The sequence below is a fragment of the Notolabrus celidotus genome, chromosome 5 (assembly GCF_009762535.1).
Source record: "Notolabrus celidotus isolate fNotCel1 chromosome 5, fNotCel1.pri, whole genome shotgun sequence".
In the NCBI taxonomy this organism is placed as follows: Eukaryota; Metazoa; Chordata; class Actinopteri; order Labriformes; family Labridae; genus Notolabrus; species Notolabrus celidotus.
In genome coordinates, this window is record NC_048276.1 from 27,431,794 (window position 1) to 27,453,940 (window position 22,147).

Sequence of the window (22,147 nt, forward strand, 5' to 3'; positions counted from 1 at the left end):
AGGCACACAAGAAAGCACCACATGCATAGACATTATTAAACATTTTCAGAAGCATGATTCTCAGAGATAACGTATACTCTGTGAATACAGAAATGCTTCGACTACATGTAATCATTGTTTGTCCCATGTTTCTTCCTGTAGCCAACAACGTGGGGATGATCGTTGGGGCTGTAGTGGGCTCAATATTTGGCGCTCTCTTCCTTGTCGTTATCTGCTTCTTTTTCCTGATGAAGAGGAGGAGAGACAACGAGGATGACATGGCAAATGAAATCAAGTGAGTTAATGAGACTGCTGCCCTACGCAGGCTGATCCACAGACTGTTACATGAACACGACTCAAATCAGAGCAGATTTAAATGCTTCTTGTCACTTAAGTGATCCACAGACAGAGACTCATCTCACTTTATCAAAGGTTCTGACAGATTACATTCGGTTATTGTTTTAGAACAGTGTTTGGTTAATCTGAGGCAACATTTTCTCTGGTGGCTGAGCTAAGGAAACCCACAGAGGAAATAATCTGTTGCCCCGTTTCTAAAGTTTTAGTTACTATTATTTTTCTAGAAGGCTAAAGAAAGCGCAATTCAGTCCATTTACAATTTGCTAAAAGTTGTGCAATTCAACTCAACTTTGTTTATACAGCAACTTTCATACATACAGGCATGCAGCCCAAAGTGCTTCACAAAAGAACAGAGACAGAAAACAACAGAAATGGTAAAATAATATAGACATAATCATAAATAAAATACTTAAAAATAAAATCAGTGCAGTAAAATTGATAAAATAAGTTAAGTAGAAAGCAAAATTAAAAATAAGTTAAAGTTAAAAAGATCAGATAAATACATAAATAAATGCTGTTGAAACAATGATTATAATAATGCAGTCCAGGGCTAAAAATAAATTACTCCCAATTAAAAATTCACTTTTAAAAACACACTGAGAGCTTGCCTTTCTCATGTCCTGTGGCAGAGAGTTCCACAGTTTAGGGTCATAAAAACAGAAAGCTCTCTTTGTGTTACATAGACAGGAACATTTAAAAAGGAAGCATCGAGGACCTCAGTGATCGTGGTGGAACATAAAATGACAGGAGATCTGTGATGTATGGAGGAGCAAGGCTGTTCATAGCTTTACAAACAAGTACAATTAATTTAAAATGACAAATCAAAGTTAAGTTCACACCATAATGTAACAGTGAAGTGTTAGTTACTGACAGAAGAAGTCATTTGTTGTTTACAGTGTGAGATGGTTCTGGTTGGGTCCTCTGTGTTGCTGTAAACGGTCTGTATCTTCTGTTCTCTGCAGGGAGGACGCTCAGGCTCCAAAGCGTGTTTCCTGGGCAAAGAGTGGCATGGGTTCAGACATTATCTCCAAGAATGGCACCCTGTCCTCCATCGCCTCTAGCCCCCACCACAAAGAGCCCCCCCACCACCACCACAACAACCACCACCATCTGCAGCAGTACCCGCAGCGCCCCCCGTCTGACACGGCCTCCATCATCACCGCCACAGGCAGCACGGCTGGCTACAGACCGTCCCGCCACCACGGAGCCTCCACCCCCACGCACTACAGCTACAACAACAACACCACCCTGCCCCGTGACCAGCCTGTCCCCTCTGAGCCCAGCACCAACGGGAGCTCTCTGCCCAGACCGGAGCGCTACACCCAGCTGCCTCAGGCTCAAGCGCTGCCAATGACCTACAGCCAGCCTCACATACAGCTCCATACCACGCCTGTCCCACCGCCACTGCCCACCTCCACTGTCACCGCCTCCAATATCGCCCGCATGGGAGGGGTGCCCATCATGGTGCCTGCACAGAACCAGGCCGGTTCTCTGGTCTAACAGTCTAACGTATCAAGAGCCCCCCTCCACACTGTCAGAGAGGGTCTGCTGAATTTTATTTTCAAAGGGAACTCTTATTTAGCAAAGATTACAATAAGTAAAACACTTTAATGAAGCTTTTATGGATACAGACACAGACTGTTTACTCTCTTTAAGTATACTCCAGTCTTTTATATTCTGTACGCACTGTATACGTCGTTAACATGTATGGATATCATTTTCATACATTTCTCTTTTTTTCTACTTTATCAAAGCATTTCTAAAGTTTTTTTTATTACACATCTTTTAAATGTTTTGTTACTTTGTTTCCTGCCATTCTTATCACAGTGGAGGATCATTCAGAGGCTTGAGGAAAACACAGATCCATTACAGTCTGCAGTTTGTCATATTTACTTAAAAACTGCTGTAAAGACAGGAAGTTAAAGCACATGCTTTCATGATGCAGCTCAGGAGGAAACTGGTGAGGACTAGTTGTAGTAAATGAAGACCAATAAATGAGTGTTTCTGCTGCAGGCTTGTGCAGAGAAAGATAAGACCACACTATACATATGATCAAGTATCCTAATCCCTTTCTTGGCTTTACTTCTGTCAGCGGTCCAGCTTATAAAATGCTCTTAGACTCAATTCTTTAAACACAGATTAACTAAAGCTTCTTATAATATCGAGCACTATTCAGAGCTGCAGTTTGGTGACTTTGCTCACTCCACACTTGAGTTGTTTTCATTTGAAGTGTCCTGCAGGATGGAAATTGTAAATATGATATTTATTTTTGGTTAAGTTTTTTTTTTTCATGTAGCAGCCTGTAAGAAACATAATGATCAATATGTTTGATCCATATGTTTGCCTGCATCACTGGATACTGAACCAAAGATGTACAGTTTGTCTTGCTTTACTTTTTGAATATTCTAAGCTGTAGTTTATTTTCCAGCGGAGATGAGGGGGTGGTTAAGGTGATACTGAAGCATGTAGACTCACTGCCAGGGGCTTAAAGAGTTCCCCTTACTTCTCCTTCAGTTTGACATTGCCAAAAAATATTTACAGGAATCAGAAGAGTTTATATAAATCAAAAACTATCAACCCACAATGTTTTAATGTAAAGTTCATAATTACTCGTTTTCGATCATGTTTTGAAGAAGTTTCCTTTGAGTTCATAGACTGTTTATGAAAGGTAGGTGAAGCTGTTTGTCCTCTCAGTGTTGGTTCATGTGGAGCCAGGAGTGACGCTGGAGTTGTGGAGAGCTGTCAGGTTATTAAAAGCTTGTTTTCAGGCAGAGCTGTAATAACTCTAATCTATGTCACAGTCATGTGACCAGACAAGGAATAAATCTCAGGACGGAGCTTGTATTGGGTATGATTATGTTTCCATTTCTTGTTTCCTGTTTTTTTATTTAAAAAAAAACAGATTGGCATATATTGACTCAAAAGTTATCAGTAAGTTATTTTTGGATCTGTACATCTAGTTGATTTTTAAAGCACTTCACACAGAAGAAACGTACAGAAGCATTTGTCCTCTGCCCCAGTGAGGATGGACAAGTGGTGGCAATAATAGATAAACTTTTAAATTTAAGAGCTTAATACGTTAATCTGAAGAGATTAAGTTGTGATTTCATGAGAACAAAGGTCAAACACACTTATTTGACATCAGGAGGCTTCGTCTCCTGTCTGTACACTGTCTGTGATAAACTGGGTAATTTCAAACAGCTGACTGAATATAACCTCTGTGTTTTACTCCATCATGTTTCATTCAAAAAGAATCATCTTTGCATCTTTAGACTGAAATAATGAAGCTGCCATGACTCAGCAGTAGATTTATAAAGCTGTATACATGATGTTTAAAAAGGGAAATCTGTTTATGATTATTATTTTTGCTCCCTCTTATTTTGGTGACACAACTGTCTGTTATATTTCATCTAAATATAACACAATGCAAATATAAGTCTCTGGTTATAAGTCATTATGCTATGTATCCTGCTGTTTCGTCGTTACACTGGAGCATTATGTCTCATGTTTGTTTTTTGTTCTCTTCTTAGTGTGCACAGAAAGTCAGAGTTAACTCTTTACATCCTGAAAACGTGTGCTTCATTCAAACCTGACAGAAAACCTGCAAGAGGAGTCTGATCCCGTAGCTTTTACAGAGCAGAGAGCTATGCGGAGATTGTTTTGATCTGGAGTCTGTGCAGCTCCAGCTCATGGACCCTCTGTTCTAACTTGTGAAAGTGTGTACAATAGGAACCTTAAAATAATCCAAGACAAGCCTTTATTTTTCTACAGTGACATATAAGAGCACATGAGCAGATACGATAGGTAGTTAATGTTTCTTGCTGGCTGTCAGTGAGTTATAAACCATGATGGATTGTAAAACTCCTGTTCATGTAACAGTGAGGTTTAACTGTGGACATTAATGTGCAGTGTGCACTTGTATCCTCCATCTGTGTTCATGGAAAATGCTTTGTATGAATATTTTTAAATAAAAGGTAAATGATAACTTGTGTTTGTGCTTTTTATCCTCAAAGTTTCCAATGTAGTCATTAAAAAAAGCCTGTTGTGTGAAGTTTAAAGCACAGAGAGGCTCTAACTTATCTCAAGCTTTTAATTGAAGAAAGTTTTTGTTCACAGTGAGAAAAGGCACCTGCATTTAAATACAGCAGCATGGTTCAAACTAGAAATTGGTAAATCATTTTAAAGTGTAATCAGTGTTAGAAATCAAATAGGGATCCTTGGTAACTAAAAAGTAATAATAATACACAGATATGCTCTAACATCATAATAACACTGTGTAGCCCCCTTCTCTTAAGACCAGGGGTCTCATTTATAAAGGTTGCTTACGCACAAAACGGGGCCTGAAACTGGCGTACGCCAGTTTTCATGCCAAGTTTGTAATTTATAAAAAACAAACTTGACGTGAAAATGTGACTACCGGTAAGCAAACTCTGACCCAGGCGTATATGGGGCGCTGTTTGTAAACACACATTTAATATTTATATTTATATTTAGTATTTGGATTTAACAATTGTTTTAACTTAATATATTTTTCACAACAAAATTAAATGTGAAGAAGATCACAAATTTTCCTCTAAAAGTGATTAAAAAGTGACTTTTAAAAAATCACTCTACATTTTTATGACGTTTTGGAGCTAAATGTGGAGAAATGTTGCTGTTATTTTCGGTGTGCACAACTTTACAAACGGCGCCCCATAGGCGTACGTACTTTTTAGAGGCAAGGGGAAATTGGCGACGCAGTTGGTGAGAGGGAGAACTGAAGTCAGATTATATTTTGATGCCTTTTACACATTTCATTCATTGAATAACAACATATTAACAGACCCGCGTCACCATCATCACTAAAATATGCATATTCTATTTGAACGTGTGTTTGTTGTGAGACGTTTCCAATAAGCTGTCATTAAAAGATAAAAGCGTGACTTAAAGTTCATCAAATATTTCATCAGCTTTGTCTCACCTTTACATTCCTCTGAGGTGTAGAGGAAACACACGGGCCGTATCCTAACGTGTTTGTCGGGAGGTAAAAACCAAAGTTACATCAGAGGACGTAAGTCAGCCGCGGAGCAAAGTGACAGTCATGTTTTCAATGTTTCTAACGCATGTGTTTACTGTGTTAATGAGAAAAGTGTGGAAGTAAAGCCATGCCCGGTTCTCACAGTTATTATCTTACATATTATCATATTCAGTCAGAACGCAGGCGAAGCTGCCCGTGATGAAACCAACACATTAAAACTTATATTCACGGATCAAACTTCTGTCAGATAATATCAGAGACAGGAGATCTCTGAAGGACGTGAGCTGTAATGTGAAATAAAAGTGTGTGTCCTGTAAACATGAAACACTGCAGTGAGACATGTGCGTAACGATGAATGATGGATGCTCTGGCACTACTGACAGATACATGCTGCAGCGATGTGGAGTCACTCGATATATTTATTTTTATTTGTATTTCTTTTGTGTCCCTCCTGCTGTAAGAAACAAACAATGCGTGCTCTCTGACCTCCGCTTCATTCACGAGGATCACGGTTTGTGTGTCAGAAAGTTTGGCTGTTTCCGAACCGGCTTGCCACATACTACTTACTAATGTAGTAGGCAGTAGGTATTGCCTACTACATACTGCATTTGAATTTAGTATGTAGTATGACTGTTCTGTCCGATCTGTCATGCAGCATGCTGAGCCAGACGTCGCTGGATTTCCGGTTTCGGAAAGCGGAAGTAAACAACGGCGAAGCCGATAGAGAAACTGCTTATTTAGCATCCATTTATGATTTAAAAAGTTAGGAAGTAGTTTATATGTAATTTGATAACTTTCACAGCACCCAAACACGGATTCCCCCCCGTCAAAAAATAAGGAAAAAGAAAAAGCAGAACGAGCGCTGTGCATTATGGGAAACAGTACGCGAGGCAGACTGGTCCGAAGCATGCTGAGCTAGCGGCAACCTCCGGTCTCAAACGATGAAGCCAATGCGGAAGTGTTATAAACTGCAATACATCGAAAATCCGCTTGAGGCTGGCTGCAGAAACACCGGAAACCACATAGATATGAATGGGAAAAAGACGATCTTTGCAGCATCAATAAACAGCCTGGTTCAAAAAACGGTTTGGCCCTACGAAGCTAATTTCTCTATCGGCACACACTGTACGGGGGGTGAATTTTTTTTCTAACGTGACGGTTCAGAAGATATTAAGATTACCAGTTTTGCCCAAATAAGGACATGACTGAAGTGACTCCCGGTCGGGAACACATAGCTGTTGGCCAGGAGGTTCACACTACGTCACGTTCTGCCCGGTTGAGTTCCGCATTTCCAATATGGCTGCCGCCGTCGATTTGCTTCAAAACAGCTCTCGGGAACAGATGGGTGACATCACGGATATTACGTCCATATTTTATACAGTCTATGATGCTGAGATATTTTCCCAAATCAGTAGACATCCGGGGAGTTTTGGCTTACTGCAGATTTTGCTCTTGTTCACATACTGCTTCCTACATACTGAATTTTGGACAAATCAGTACGTACTGCTAGTATAGTAGGCGGTTTCGGAAACAGCCTTTATTTTCTCCATCTTCCTCTCTGTTGTTGCCTAGATTCACTGTGAGAACCTTTGATCTTCCGGCTCATTTGTATGCATATTCATTCATAACGTGCTTTGCATTGACCGTATATGGTTGAATGTGAGCGTGAAAAGGGCGGAATACAAGGCTGATCTACGTGCGCATATCTCCAGGTAGTCTGTGATTTAAAAACGGAACATTGCGTAAAGTTTGCGTGCGAATGGTTTTATAAATCAAAATTATTTTTTCAGGGTTTTCTGAGTACGTAGTCTTTTAGTAGGGATTCTACACACTCTTTTATAAATGAGACCCCAGGACTGTGCCACATGGTGTTCATTATTAGTGTTTCAACTCGGGTTCCAGTGAAGCTTGTTGTGCTTTCAACACTTTTTACTCTTTATTCATCTTCATATCTAAAGTCTTTGTTTCCTTCTGTAAGAACAACACCAACAGACAAAAGATCCACGTTCACTCACAGTCTCCAGCCATCAGACATGCCTCCTCACCATGCTGCACAAATACAAACTCACAGGACACAACTCCTGATTGTTCACTCACAGCATGTGGATGTAGTTTGCACTATAAGAAGAAAATCTATGCCAACTGGAGAACGTGGCACCTTCTGTTGCAGAAGGAAAGATGCTCAGTCTTAAGTTCGGTAATGGTCGTCTAATCATTCGCCTTTGGGCTTGAGTTGAGGTGTGTGGCTACATCAGGCTAAACCTGTGCAAGGTGTTTGTAGTTTTCAAGGTGGATCTGTGTTTGAATCCGTAACATTGCTAGGCATATTCACACATGCAGTGGTGTGAGCAATGAGCTGGCTGGGCTCAGGTACTTTCAGGTAGGAGAAAGGGGAGTATCCATGGGACAGCCAGAGTGGCCTGGGCCCCACTTATAATCTGACAGGCCACCTTCAAAACTGAATTAAATCATCTGGGCTGTGTGCGTCAGGATGTTCGTAGCTTTCTCTGCATTTTCAATGCGACACATTTTGAGTATTTAAAAAGCTAAGTAATAAACCAGGATTAATCGCAGCCTCTTTGGTCAAACAGTAGCACACCTGATGTATTTTCACCCATAATCAAGGTCTTTTTAATATATTTTATCTTTAGATTAAATGTTGTGTCTTGACTTGTCAAATGAATGAGACCTAAATGAGTTGCAGTGAGACATTTTTAGACAAATACACTCAGTGAGATTTGGGTTTCTTGCCGAGTTAGCAGCATTTAGCGTATCAGTCTGTAACCGGCTAGATTAAGAGGGAAAGCAAACACACAAGTCATGCATGGATGTTTATTGAATGTTTATTAGAATTTGCAATTAGCGATGTAACATTCAACTACATGGCGCAAAGGAACCATAAATATGTTAATACGCAGGCCTTAATTGAAATGAGCTCATCTCACCGGGGGGGGGGGGGTGATGATATATTTGCAGAACAGTGAAACACCTCCACGTGACTGAACATGGCAGACTGCACACAAACCTGTCACTCTGATTACACAGAAAACCAAAATAGAAAATCAGCAACTAAGTTCATAACAAAGATTCAGGTACAAATTAAAAAATAAATGTCAAAGTATTAAAAGAGCACTGTAGTTTTAGACAGTGACAAATAAAGACAAAGAGAGTCAAAGCTGTGTAAAGCACTGCACCCGTAATACTCATGTGTCTCCTCTCATTCATGGAGCTACAGTACTAAGTTGTCAGAAAAGGTGCATGGCTTTTGTATTCGAATGAATCTGAAACATTACAGAGATATGATCACTTGTGGATCCAGTATGGCATTTCATTAGTTAACAGTGTAGTCTTAAAGAGAAACACGAACAACAGAACCCAGAGGTAAAGACATCGGTTCAAAAATATGTGTGAAAACTTGGATCAGAGAAAACAAAGTGAAGGAAGAAAGAAAAGAAAGCAATGATAACATTGTTTCCCTGTACCAGAATAGTGCTGTGAGATTTAGTAGCATATCATGCTCCATTAGTGAAGTCCTTTAAAAGCAGGATCGGCCATCCCGCCTTTTTAACGATTCATACGGCGGTCATTTTTCAACCGGCCTGAGGGAAACAGGTGAGCTCAGCGAAAGGCAGTTGTCATAGTTGAGGTGAATACGATAATGTCGATGGTGAGGATCCATGGTTGATAATGGTAAAAGAAGGGAGGTCATGCAGTTTGGGCCAAGGTGGGGAGGGATGGTGGGAGAATTCTCCGTCACACTGTGGCCCCTGGCCTGACGAAGCCTTAGGTAGGACACAAGACTGCAGGAGAGAGAGAGTGAAGTTAACGTTAACAGGATGGGATTTACTAAGTTATTTGATGAAATGATGCACACAGAGGCAAACAAGGCTGTCAGATTGTCAACCATCTTCTCACTGCAATCTCAGAAATGATGCACAATCAAAAGTACACAACACATGCAAGGTTTAAAAGTGCTACAAATAAAAGAGTCGAATGCAAAAAGAAAAACATTGTATTAACAGTACACACGCTCCAAATACAAACACAATGTTTATATATATATATATATATATATATATTTTATATATGCAGTATAAACGTAGAGAGACGCATTCTACCCACAAGATCTCACCATAGTCAAACTAAAGCTTTCAGAACCATCATAACTGCTCTTGAAATCAACCTCAATTCCTTGTGTTCATTTTGCATCACAAGCAGCTGTTCTGCTGCTCAAAGCATGTTGGGATGTATGACGACATAGACCAAGCTGGCGATGCCAAATTATAACAGCTTTTATTCCTCACTAGGTCCTAAATATGCACTGAGAGAAAGAGGAGGGTAAATAAATAAACCCTGCAGAGGTTCCATTGAAAAAACTTCTCAAGTTGTAGTGAACCAGCAGAGGGGGCTGCTGTGCCTCTCAGCGAATTAAGCCCCCCATTTGGTAAGTGAAAATACTCTTAAGCCCCCACTCTTATCCCTGATTATTTATTTATGTGATAGCTTGCTTTTTGAGGTATTTATTTTGCAGTACAAAGCGATAATGGATTACACATGTGACAGTTGCTCTCCCCCTCAAATTGGCCTGCAGTGAAACACTGAGCTCATGTCTGCTCATGAGAACACAGAGAGATATTTTTAAAAGCCACTGTAGCTTGTTGCAGGGATGTGAGGGAAGTGTGTGGAAAACAAGCGCTCCCCTCTGTCACCTGTATGCATGACAAGGAAGAGCAGCGAGGGGAGACCAAACAATTGCTCAGTAGGTAACATTTTTCCTTAACTCCAGAAAGACTAAGAAAAGTTTATTCATCCAGATAGATCTCAGAGACAGTCCTGCAGAAAGACAAATGGACGTCACATAGACACGGCTATAAAAAGGCATTCATCTTTAAGTCTGTTTCATAACCACCTACAAACTCCAAATAGAAGCTTTAAGCAGGTCAGCATTTTTATCAATCTCATGGAGCTAACATTAGCTTCATCAGCTTATGTTTTATGGGTAGTCATAAATTCTGCCAATGATTAGTCTCCAATGCTGAGCCGCCACTTCAGCATACTATCTTCAGTCGCCATCTTTGTTTCAAACCTTTAAGAATTGAACAGTAGATCATTGTGCTGACTTTGTGAACCCTTGTGAAAGTCTAGGGTTGGGTACCATTTCAATTTTATCGATTCCTGATTCCAGTTCCAAAAAATAATGAATACTACATGAATAAAATTAGCCTGCATTTATTGTTTGGACATTTAAACGCTCAGAGTGAACTTTCAACTATGACATGAATTTTTCTTTTTTACTTCATTAAACATTTCTTATCAGGAAAGATCAAGGAAATTTACAAACCATAATTATTTAAATACATTAAAGAAAAAAAGAAAAAAAAACACATTATAATATGAACTAATATCATCATACATAATGTATTTCTCCTACCTAAACACTGGAGACTAAACGGTTGCAAAGAGGTGTAATCCCATCACCACTCTTCCACAGCACGGAGACTTTCCTCCACTTTCTCCACATTCATCTCGCCCTTCATCTCTAAAGTGGACACAGTTTCTGCACGACAGGGACCCCTCATAGGACCAGGGGAGCTCGTATCTAACAAAAAATATATTTGAAATATTTGTAGACAAGCTTTGTTTCGCTCTATATAAAAGCGAACGTGATACTACAGCACATCAAAGAAAGAGCAGTCCCTCAAATTCACCCCGTGTTGAAGTGAATGTCATAATGGACGTGCTTCCTCCCTGTGCTGTTTTGGTATCATTGTAAGTGAAGCCAAACTTTAGATCTTTTGTGTCGATCCGCCATGATCCTCTAGCCATGACTTTGTTGACATGCTGAGTCACACTTGATGTAATGTTACGGATCAGGTCCTGACAGATGAACTGCATCATGTATCGGTATCGTATCGAATTGAAAAATTTGGTATCGCCCATCCCTAATGTGAAGTCCTGCTACTGAAGTCTACAAACACCATGTGTGTGCTGCACAGGATATGAGAAGGACAGGCTCAGTTCATCAGAAGCATTTCAACACTAAAGCATGAGTTTACCTTTTAGTATGTAGTCAGTTAGCAGCGTAGGCACCTTCTCACTGTCCTCCTTCATGGCAAAAAGAACTAGACGAAGAAATAAAAGGCTGTGAGCTCTGGGTGCATTGTTTTGTGCTTCTAACACAAAGTCTTGTTGGATACTTACTTTTTGTGAGCATCTGCAGATCCTCAACAGAAGGAGGGGTGCCTTTCTTCTCAAAAGGGATAACTGTGTTCAGATACTGTGAACAGAGACAGAGGGTTTAAACTTAGTTATTCATGCTCAGTCACGTTTGTTAAGATGTGTTTACACTCAGAGGAAGCTTCTCATGCTAAACACAGCACTTCATTTAAAGCCAATAGCTGTAAGGAGAACACATATCACTTTACACAAGAGTTAAATAAAAACATTGAAGCCAGTGACATATAAATAATAATGATAATATATTCGGTGTGAAGTATGAAGCCTGGAAAATGTTACCTGCCTGCTGTAATCAACCCTGAACTGAATCCTTACAACCTCTCCTTCTCCTGCAGGATGTGTCTCAGTAGATACTACATACCATGCTTGGTCTCCTTATTTCTGGTTGCTAATCAGCTATTTACCATAAGTTCATGAGTCTGCCAACAATCATTGAGACTGTTCAGAATTTAAAGATCAAATCAAACCCTGCAAACCAAACCACACTTCCCAATTACAGTGTGCACTGCAGCTGCTCTCACAAAGTGTGTACATCCATGAAGTGATTACAGGTTGGGCTATTCTTAGAACAGTGAACTTTACCTTTGACCCTTTATTACAGATCTTGTATAGTTGTTATTGTGAATGTTGTTAAAGAGGCTGTGATGGAGGTGCATGCCCAAATGGTAGCCCAGACAACAAAGACTTTTGAATCAGAACAGCCTAAAAGTACCCACCTAGCACTTCAGTATGTTTACATACTGCATAATGTGATGAGATTTACCCAGGCCCTCTGGTACATGTGGCATGCAGACTGTCATTAATCTTCTCCTGGCACAGTAAATAACATGAGTACGGGTGTTGGAGCAAAGCCACGGTGATGGAATCTGCTTTACTCCAACACACAGTGACACATCTTTTAAAGCAGTCTACATGTTTGTTTACATCCAGTAATCCCTGCAAAACCTGGAACAGATTTCTGTATTTACCCTCCATCAGTGGAGAAAAACAAAATGATGGACTTGTTTACCTTATAATGATAATATAAATGAATATAAATTACAAATGAGATATAATTTATCCTTATAATAAGAATGTGAATTAATGTTACATATAAATAATAAATATGTTATGCTTGTAATAATATTATAAATGAATATAACTTTTAAATATGTAAATTAACCTTTTAATAATAATATAAGTGAATGTAACTTCTAAATATCATATAAGCTATCTTCATAATAATATAAGTAAATATAATGTATAAATATAACATAAGTTAACCTCCTCATGGTTTTATCTGCAATAAGTTACACAGACACAGATGTATTTTTGCAGTGTGCCCCAGCATCGTCCACAGAGGTCAGATTACACACAATGAATGACCTCTGATGTCACACTGAGACAGAGACAGAGACACAACTATGGGCCGTGCTGTCAGGTGAGCTGTCTTTTTTCAGGACAGCCTAATTACAGGTGTGTCATTGGTATTACACTATCTGACGTATAATCAAGTCTCATTATTTCAAACCTCTCCTTAATTTTGTGTGTGTTTAGTAATCAGGAAAGAACACCAAGGACAATGGAGAGTTAATAAGATAATTATAAAGAGGTCAAGGCACATCATATTTTTACAGCCAACTTGTTTTTCTTATAATTTAATTCCCTTTTCTGTCTATATATGAACATTTGCTAAATCGTCTAATTATGTGTAGCTCTACATTTTTAACCTTGGAACTGCAGAAATGATTGATTAAATATATTTTTCAGCACTTTCTCTGGCCAGGTTTATCATTACCACTTGGTGGTAACAGCCTGCTGTGAGGCTGAGGTTTTCCTGTTGAGTGATTTTTTTTTTTATTTGTACAATTTTTGATTAAAAAAACCACCATCTCACTTTGCAATGACTGCTGCCTTTCTTCGGCCTAAGCCTTTGCTCAAACCAGTGTCTAACATCGACAACCTAATCCCTGTTTTGGGTAGGATTACAAGCTGTAAATCTCTGTCATAATGTGGCAGTTTAATTGTATATCTATGTTTATGTGAATCATTTAGATTCAGATTACAATTGGTACAAAATTCAGCAGCAAGACTTTTAACTAAAACCAAGAAGAGAGAGCACATTACTCCTGTTTTAATGACCCTACACTGGCTGCCCATTGCTTTTAGAATAGATTTTAAGGTTTTACTTATCACTTTTAAAGCACTTCACAGCCTGGCCCCTGAATATATCTGCGATTTGCTGTCACCCTACCAGCCCGGGCGCAGCCTCAGATCCTCAGGCAGGAACCTCCTTAAAGTTCCCGTCACAAAGTTGAAAGTTGAAATCTAAGGGTGACCAAGCATTAATTTGCTGTTAAATCACAGCTGAAAACATATTTTATCGAAAGGCCTTCCTGTAATATTGTTTTATCCTCAATGTTACATTTATTTTTAATCTACTTTTATTCATGGTTTTCTTTTATTCATTCATTGTTTTATTTGTTTTACTGATTTTAATTGTTTTATGTTTAAATTGCTTTTAGTATTTTCTCTTTTACTCTTTTATTGTCTTGCCAGCCCATATACCAACCACGCCCGGTTCTCTTTATTGTGGGTTTTTATGGTGTAAAGCACTCTGTAATGTCTGTTTTGATAAGTGCTTTATAAACAAACTTTATTATCATTATTATTATTTAATGATTTTTACTCCTACCCATCTTGGTACTTTTCCCTTTACTTAAATCCCTGTCCCCTTTTTAGTGAAAGCAGTCCATCTAAGGCTGATCACACACTGGACAGTTCTTCGATTTCACAGATTTTAAAACTGTGGGAGACCTTACACATGAGGACAGTTCAGGCTGGTTTTTAACACGTCAATCCTCTGAACACAGACTACATAAGTCTTTCAAAGCACTAGACCACACACTAAATGTCTGTGGTAAATTTTTCCACAGACACAAGATCTCACAGAAACTTGTGTGATCACTGGTCCGCTCTTCTCATTGGTTGTTGCAGGTATTCAATCAAAGGTGGTTCAACCTGGAAACATAAATATCAAACATGTTTGTTTTTTATGATTCCAGGTTGGGGATCAGGTTCTGATGTGGTCTGGAGCAGTCAAATAGTCGGATGGACAAATAATCGGTTACAATGAGTCCTGAATCAGGTCAGCCCCCTGATAATTTGGGCTGGGGCAAATCAGGCCCTAAACCTGTCCAATGTGTGGTCAGCCTCAAGGTCAAATCAGGACCTCTGTAAATACAAAGCTTAAACTAAAGAGCAAACTATATTATTATCTCTCAGGAAGCCAAAGCTAACAGCCAGTCACAAACATGCAAACTATGACTGATCAGTTATCAGAGACATACAGTATATCAGAAAACCTGAGGGTTTAAATGAGAGTTAACAGCCCCATCTTGTGGCTTTGAACGGAGGAAGAACATAATATTTTAAACTGATGAAGAACAAAATACTTTAAACTTCGGCAGAACATAATATTTTGAACTGAGGATGCATGCTTATTTATCTACTGTCAGCTGTAGTGCTTGTTTTCACCCACGTGGTGGTGTGGCTGCTTTGGTGAGTGACCTTTGACTGTTCTCATTAACTGTTTGTTTTTCCTGTTTCTGTTAAAGTGATGTCAGACTGAATCTTACCTGTTTGTTATTCCCTGTGCCTCCAAACGTCTGTCTGATACCCGTCTGCAGGATGTTGGACAGTCCCTCCATGCTGAAACGCTGCAGGTCAAAAACACCACACACACACAAAAAAAACACACGCACGCACGCACGCACGCACACACACACACACACACACACACACATGAAGACCATTATCACAAGCAGCTCATCAAACTGATAGAGTGAAATCTAATCAAATGTCAAAATGTCTATTCACAGAAACATGACACCCTGCAGAGATGTGACTGTCTGTATTATTCATACTGCATCATAAACTCTCCCTATGTTCATTACTACTTCAGATACTCAGCCTCAGGTAGCCTCCAGTCAGCAGATAAAAGCTCTGCTGCTGCATTGCATGCTGGGAAAATCCATTAGTTTCTTTATTGGAAGGGAGCAGGCTGGACTGAGCTGTTACTGTATGAAGACAACGGGTCACTTCCACTTTAGGATCTTTCCTGGAAGAGACTATAGAGTCTAATGGACCGGATATCCATTAATGCTGGCAGACAGAGGAGGTAGTGCTGTCAAAGCTGAGCTTTCTACTTCCACACTAGATCATTAAATCATCATACTGTATGTATACATCAGAAAGTCTGATTCCTGGTCATTTGAGAAGAAGATAAAGTTATTGTAGACAATCACAGGGCCCTATATGGACAGGCTTGACAGTGCATCACTTTTGTTTGAACAGAAGTTAGATCAGTCAGGTGAGGGGTGCAGGTTTAGCTGAAGTCGTGTACAGAAGTCCTCAAAGTGGCCAAACTGCTGCTTGTCTTTCCCCGCTGTGTCTCTTCCCAGTTTCTTATGCCATGGTCAGGCTGCATGTTATGAGCAAGATTACAAGGGTATAGGCCCGATAATCAATGGTTTTGTCCCGTATAGTGTGTCAAAGTGAATGTCAGTCAAGGCCACATCTGGGATGCCTCTTAACCTCCTGACATAGAGTCTTCCATGTTTGATTTTTTCATCCTGCCTTCTATGATCTGTGATGTCATTTGCAGGTTGACCAATAAGAGCACAGAGTTCTCTTCACATACAAAAGTCACGAGCATAAGGAAACGAAAGGCGAAGACAAAGAAGAATGATGGAGTTAGAGCTGCAAGTTGAACTATGAGTCAGACACAAAAGTTTGTGGAGCTATGGCAACAACAACCCTGCTTTTATGATGTGTTGTCAAGGGACGATCACATAAGAGTGCAAAAAGCCCCGCCCCTCCTTCTCCTCCTTTGACGGCATCATGTTGGTTCTGCTCACCAGACACAGTGACCATCATAACAGATCAAAGGTTGGGCCTTAGCTTTGCTCTATCCACTGTCCAATCATCTGAATGAAGGAACTAAAAACTCAAAAAGTTACCTTTAAAGCTATCAGCCATGGGCGTTTACTTCTTCAATATCATGAGTGCAGTATGCTTTGTGAACTGGAACTTGGGATGGGGCGTTTGATGTACAAATGTTGGTTCTATTGGCAGAAGCTAACCATTAAGAATTGATTTCAAAATGTCTCTGTGTAAAAACAGAGAGCATCCAGCTCTCTGACATTCTGGAGACATATGAACCAATCTCAGACCTGAAGGACACCTGCTGAGCATCACAGTGAAGCAGCATTTAGTTATCATACAGCACAGACCTGAAATAATCTGGACGACCAGCTGTGAGTCTTTAGGTCTCAGATAAAAAGGCCAATCTGTTGCACTACCTCCTCTGCCCTCTAATAACACCCTTTTACCACTAAAGTGACCCTGGTGCTACTTCTGGGCTGGTGCTAGTGCAAGTTCAGAGTTGGTTCAACTTGAGAACTTTCTAAAAAAACAGCTTGCTTTTTCACAGTCAAGGGCCACAATAGAGTCACGTACATGTCATGAAAACCCACCTTTGGGTTTTGTGAGCTGTGTGTGTTTGTTTCAGTGTTTAACCTGTCGTCCTCATTGTTATTTTTTCTGTGAAATAATCTCTGACTTGTGTCTGAGTAAACTGTCGAATTAATGAAATTCTAGATGGACTACATAGAAGGGCTAATGTTGGTGGACTAAGGATTATCCAGATGTCCTGCAGTTTTAACACCTGTTAGTGAGGGATAGATGTGATGCTGTACCCCCAAACACCAACTGTTTACCATATCTAATAATCAAGAGTCATAAATAAATAAATAAATAAATAAATAAATAACATCATGCTTTTAGAAAACTATTTAGTGAACGCCTCATTCTTTCCTCAGTTAAAGAAGTAAGAAAAGTGTGAATAAATATTTATTTTCTGAACATAGTAATCTCTTTTCGCCCTGAGCTCACCTCTAGACTAACTTTTTGATGCCTAAGGTTGGCTTTGAGGCTGACGCCATCTTTCTTTCTTTTTTGAGAAGGACTGGAGTTTGAAATAAACACAAGGTTTGTGCTTTTATGAGAAGAATAGGCACTCAGTGAAGAAACCCCTCTCATCATGCCCATAAACCAATATTTTCTATGGATCAGCTATACAGCCCACTACATGATTCTTAATATCCCCCACAACCAGAGACAGATGGAGCAGATCTCTAGATCTCTGTCCATGTGCATTTTATTGTCTTGTTTATTATTAGCGGTTAAGGCTCTAGATTTGAGCACACACACTAACTCACCCAATGTAAATAATTAAAGGTGTGTAAAACACTCAGCTCCCTGCCCCTCATACCTTGGCAGGCATGCTTCCTGTCTTCTCCATCTGTCCGGTGGTTCCTGTATTCACAGTCACCGTCCCTCCTCCCTGCAGACTCAGGGCTTTGTCCCGGCGCCGACGTTTGCTGCTGTCTCGCTGCTCTCTCTGTCTGTTCTGCACCTCCATCAGGGCAGTGATGAACGTGTTCTTCACCTCCTTCTCAAACTCCAGTTCTTCACGCCGGGCCAGCTGGTTGACGAGCTCCTCGGAGAACTCACGGATGGCAGCCTCCACCCTCTGCAGCAGCTCCACGAGCGCTGAGCTGGGCATCAGACTCAGACCTGCAGGACAGAGGAGAAGAAGAGCAAGCTCAGTGTTTGAGTTTTAAAACAGATTATTGAACCATTAGGTACAGATTTGATACTGAGAGGTCACTGCCTTTGGGCTACCTCACATAATTAGTGGGCCTAAACTCTAAGCTGCTAGTGGATTCAAGAGGGAACATATCTGTCATTCTTTGATGGTTCATGAAATGTAAATGGACTGTGTTTTTTAAAATTCACACACTGATGGCATGCAAAGTGCAACCAGTGTTAACTGATCCCATTCACACACCACTGGCACAGCCACCAGGGGCAATTTGGGGTTCAGTGTCCTGGATGGCCCTGTGATCAAGGACAGATCACTGATCTCAGACAAAGGAACCACAAGGATCTATGATATGTTCAGCTCCACAGAGGTCAGGTCTTATGGCCAAGAATGTCTTGTCCCCCCATCACTTACTCTAACTCTCCCTGGGGTAGACGTCCTGCTGCTACGGACGTTGCCAGACTCCAACTACTATCTACTAAGTATTGTCCCTCTCATCTCTCTCTCTCTCTCTCTCTTTCTCTCTCTCTCTCTCTCTCTCTCTCTCTCTCTCTCTCTCTCTCTCTCTCTCTCTCTCTCTCTCTCTCTCTCTCTCTCTCTCTCTCTCTTTCTCTCTTCATCTCCTCCATCCCTCTTTCCAGAGGCAGATGTCTGTCTAACATGAGTCTGGTTCTGCTTGAGGTTTCTGCCTGTCAAAAGAAGTCTGTCCTTGTCACTGTAACTTGCTAAATGCTGCAAAGTGCTCTGCTCATGATGGATTAAGATGAGATAAGACTGAGTCTTGATGTTGGGTCTTTTGTTAAAAATTTAACATAGAGTACGGTCTAGACCTGATATGTTTGTAAAAGCGCCTTGAGAGATTGAGACGTTTGTAGTGATTCGGTGCTATATAAATAAAGATTGATTGATGACCCATGGAAAAACTGATATATGGGGTACACAGGTGAACAAGACCTAAAACATATTGGTCCACTCAGAAACAGGCTGTATATGACAGTACACAGGCGGAAACGCACTGCAGTTTGTGCAGCTTTGTCCCTGACCATGCTATCCAGGTATGTATCATGACCATCTTTTCATGTTCTGCAAAAAGGGTTAATGTTATTAGTCATGTGCAGCCAAATCAAGGACACGTTTATGGCTGGTCTTACCTTTTGTGCTGTGTTTTATTGATGTGCACCACCATGATTCAAAGAGAAATATGACTTCTATCCTTGAGGGTAAAGCCATTAGAAAGACTGATAACCCTAAAGGTTAGCCAACCAGTTCCTCTGGCTCAACGAAAAGCTTTTGATGGATTCACTTTATTAATGCATGCAAGGCTAAATAAATCTTTCCCAGTGAAGCAGCATCACTGGGATACCTCTCCTCTGATTAGTCTGACTGTGTCTAAAAAAAAGCAAATAAATAAAATTACAATTTGACACTCTCGCCTTCAGATTGAGGCCATCTTGGACCAGCACTTGTGGCCAAGTGGCCCAGCACTTGTGGCCAAGTGCTGGTCCCAGGCTTTTTTTTTACTTTTAGTTATTGTTGTTGATACCACATCTTGGTCATACGCTGCTTCATCAAGTATTTAAGTTTTTTTTGTATTGAAGAAAACTAAATAAGACAAAGAAATACAGACATGGCGTGTTTCCATCCTTACCTTCATAGGAGCAGTTGTTATTGGAGGCCAGTGACAGCTGCCTGATCTCCTCCAGCAGGGAGGGTTGGTTGGTTCTGGAGGAACAGTGGCTGCTCTCCTCCTCATCCTCTTCCTCAGTTTCACCAGGATCCGGTGAGTTCTCCATCATCTCAACTATCTCCTCAATGACCTGGAAGAGTGAGAGAGTGAGGGGAGAGATTCAAGGATGTACTACAGACGATCAGGCTGATGGACAGGATAAAAGGTCTAAGTGCACACACATTCACCATCCATCTGTCAGGAGAGTGGAGCCTCTCACGTTTCAAACTGACTGATGTTTACATGGGATAACAGAGGTAATACAGCCACTGTGGTAACAATGTGCTGAAAGACTCATATAGGATGTTTATTACTAAATATTCACTTCACACTCTACAGCGAACCTCCAAACCATCTAGAGGAGATCTGCATCAGGCTTTATTTGCTTACAACATTTAACATGGAAGATAAATACAACATAGTCCACCAGACGGAAGTGTTTAGAAAGTGATCTGATCAGATTAAAGATGGATTAAATCTTAAAAACAAGGGTGTTCAGAAGAATAATAACAGTTACAAATCAGATTGGTTCAGGTAGTCTAATCTCAGTTTAATCTGGATAACACCTCAAGGTTTGAGTTGGATTGGAATAACTTTGATTCATAAAATCAGGCCTGTCCAGCTCCCAGCTTCAGGCTGGCTCTCCAGAACAAAAAGAAAACCTCATGTAGGTTATACGTTAGCATCGCGTCCCCATAAAAAAAACTGCTGTGACTCAAACGTGAAAGATGAAGCTGTTAGGATTGGTCAGCTTTAGCTCTCCCTATGGACAGAACATGTCATCTGTCACCTCATTTACAGCACTGGCAATCCAGATTTGGTAAACATTATTACTCTGGATCTTGATCTGGTTGATCTTATCCAGTTTTACTTTGTAAAAGTGGGACAAAAGTCAGCTGTACAACCTGATCCTGAATAGAAAACAACAGGATTTTTAATCAGACTAAACTCTGATCAGCAGGGCCCTGGAAGTCTCAAGGACTCACAGCAGGAATTTGTTTCCTCTGACATTTAAAAAAAATTAGGAACAACAGGTTCGCTGAAAGGAAAGACCCAAAATACTCTTTAGGGTTACATCACCTTTATTAACAAATAACCCCTGAACCCATGTATGAAAGTTGTTTGCCAGTCCGTCCAGGGTCAGGTTGGGTCCCGGTTGCAGCAGGCTAAGCAAGTCGGCCCAGACACCCCTCTCTCCAGCTCCTCCTTGGGAAGCCTGAGGCCTTCCCTAGTCAAATGATAAATATTATCCCTACAGTGAGTTCTGGGTTTACCCCCGAGTTACCTCCCAGAAGGTATTCTGATCAGATAGCTTAACCACCTTAACCAACTCTGAGCTCGCTCAGATGTTCACCTTAACTCCAAGACCAAGTCCAGCCACCTTACAGAGGAAACTAAGTTCTACCCAAAGCTCATGACCACAGGTGAGGGATGGAACGTAAACTGATTAGTAAATCGAAAGTATTGTCTTTGACCTCACCTCCCCCTTCAGTACTACAGTCCAACTGCTGAAGCAGCCCCAACCCACCAGTCATAGCAGAAAATGATTCAGCATAGAGGCTGCCTCAGTGAAATAAGGTCAAGATACTCAGAGACCCTAAAAAAGTGCATGAGGGAGGTAGAATGGCAATGTCTTCTCACAAGGTATCAGAAACAGGATTCACTCACTCACACACACACACACACCTGATCAGCTGTGATGAGAGGCTCTTCTTTCAGGCAGTTGGCGTTGTCATTCTTCTCATTCATCTCCTCCTCCTCTTTTTCATGGATCTGCAGAAAGTAAGCTCACATTTAAAACACTCAATCTTACCCACTAAAGAAAGAGTCATGGACTGCTTGTCCAATCTTACCCACTAAAGACAGAGTTATAGACTGCTTGTCCAATCTTACCCACTAAAGAAAGAGAGTCACAAACTGCAAGTTTGATCTTATCCACTAAAGAAAGAGAGTCAGACACTGCCAGTGGGATCTTACTCACTAAAGAAAGAGTCAAAGACTGCTTGTCCAATCTTACCCACTAAAAAACACATCAGACACTATTCTTTCAATCTTACCCACTTGAGAAAGAGTCAGACACTTTTCTTCCAATGTTACCCACTAAAGAAAGAGTCATAAACTGCAAGTTTGATCTAACCCATTAAAGAAAGAGTCAGAGACTGCCCGTCCAATCTTACCCACTTAA

The 22,147-nt window shown here is 40.5% G+C and overlaps 2 protein-coding genes and 1 long non-coding RNA gene across 4 annotated transcripts in view; 1 reads left to right on the plus strand and 2 right to left on the minus strand.

Moving 5' to 3' along the window:
* The window catches only part of esama (endothelial cell adhesion molecule a), an 88,265-nt gene extending 83,944 nt beyond the window's left edge, over window positions 1-4,321 (plus strand). For both annotated transcript variants that reach the window (XM_034682825.1, XM_034682826.1), the window contains 2 exons: window positions 142-274; window positions 1,299-4,321. In XM_034682825.1, coding sequence (XP_034538716.1) covers window positions 142-274; window positions 1,299-1,836 — 671 coding nt within the window. In that variant the 3' untranslated portion in view covers window positions 1,837-4,321. The remainder of the gene's footprint in view (window positions 1-141; window positions 275-1,298) is intronic.
* LOC117812197 lies at window positions 120-5,391 on the minus strand. Its single transcript, XR_004631159.1, has 3 exons — window positions 5,297-5,391; window positions 1,208-1,328; window positions 120-224 (listed from the first exon to the last, which is right to left on the minus strand). It is a non-coding gene; the product is annotated as an uncharacterized LOC117812197 (long non-coding RNA).
* A 2,788-nt stretch (window positions 5,392-8,179) lies between these two features.
* fez1 (fasciculation and elongation protein zeta 1 (zygin I)) overlaps window positions 8,180-22,147 on the minus strand; it is a 29,703-nt gene continuing 15,735 nt past the window's right edge. The window contains exons 4-10 of the mRNA XM_034683995.1: window positions 21,649-21,735; window positions 19,885-20,053; window positions 17,904-18,208; window positions 15,208-15,288; window positions 11,555-11,630; window positions 11,410-11,475; window positions 8,180-9,153 (exon numbers count right to left, since the gene is read on the minus strand). Coding sequence (XP_034539886.1) covers window positions 9,137-9,153; window positions 11,410-11,475; window positions 11,555-11,630; window positions 15,208-15,288; window positions 17,904-18,208; window positions 19,885-20,053; window positions 21,649-21,735 — 801 coding nt within the window. The 3' untranslated portion in view covers window positions 8,180-9,136. The remainder of the gene's footprint in view (window positions 9,154-11,409; window positions 11,476-11,554; window positions 11,631-15,207; window positions 15,289-17,903; window positions 18,209-19,884; window positions 20,054-21,648; window positions 21,736-22,147) is intronic.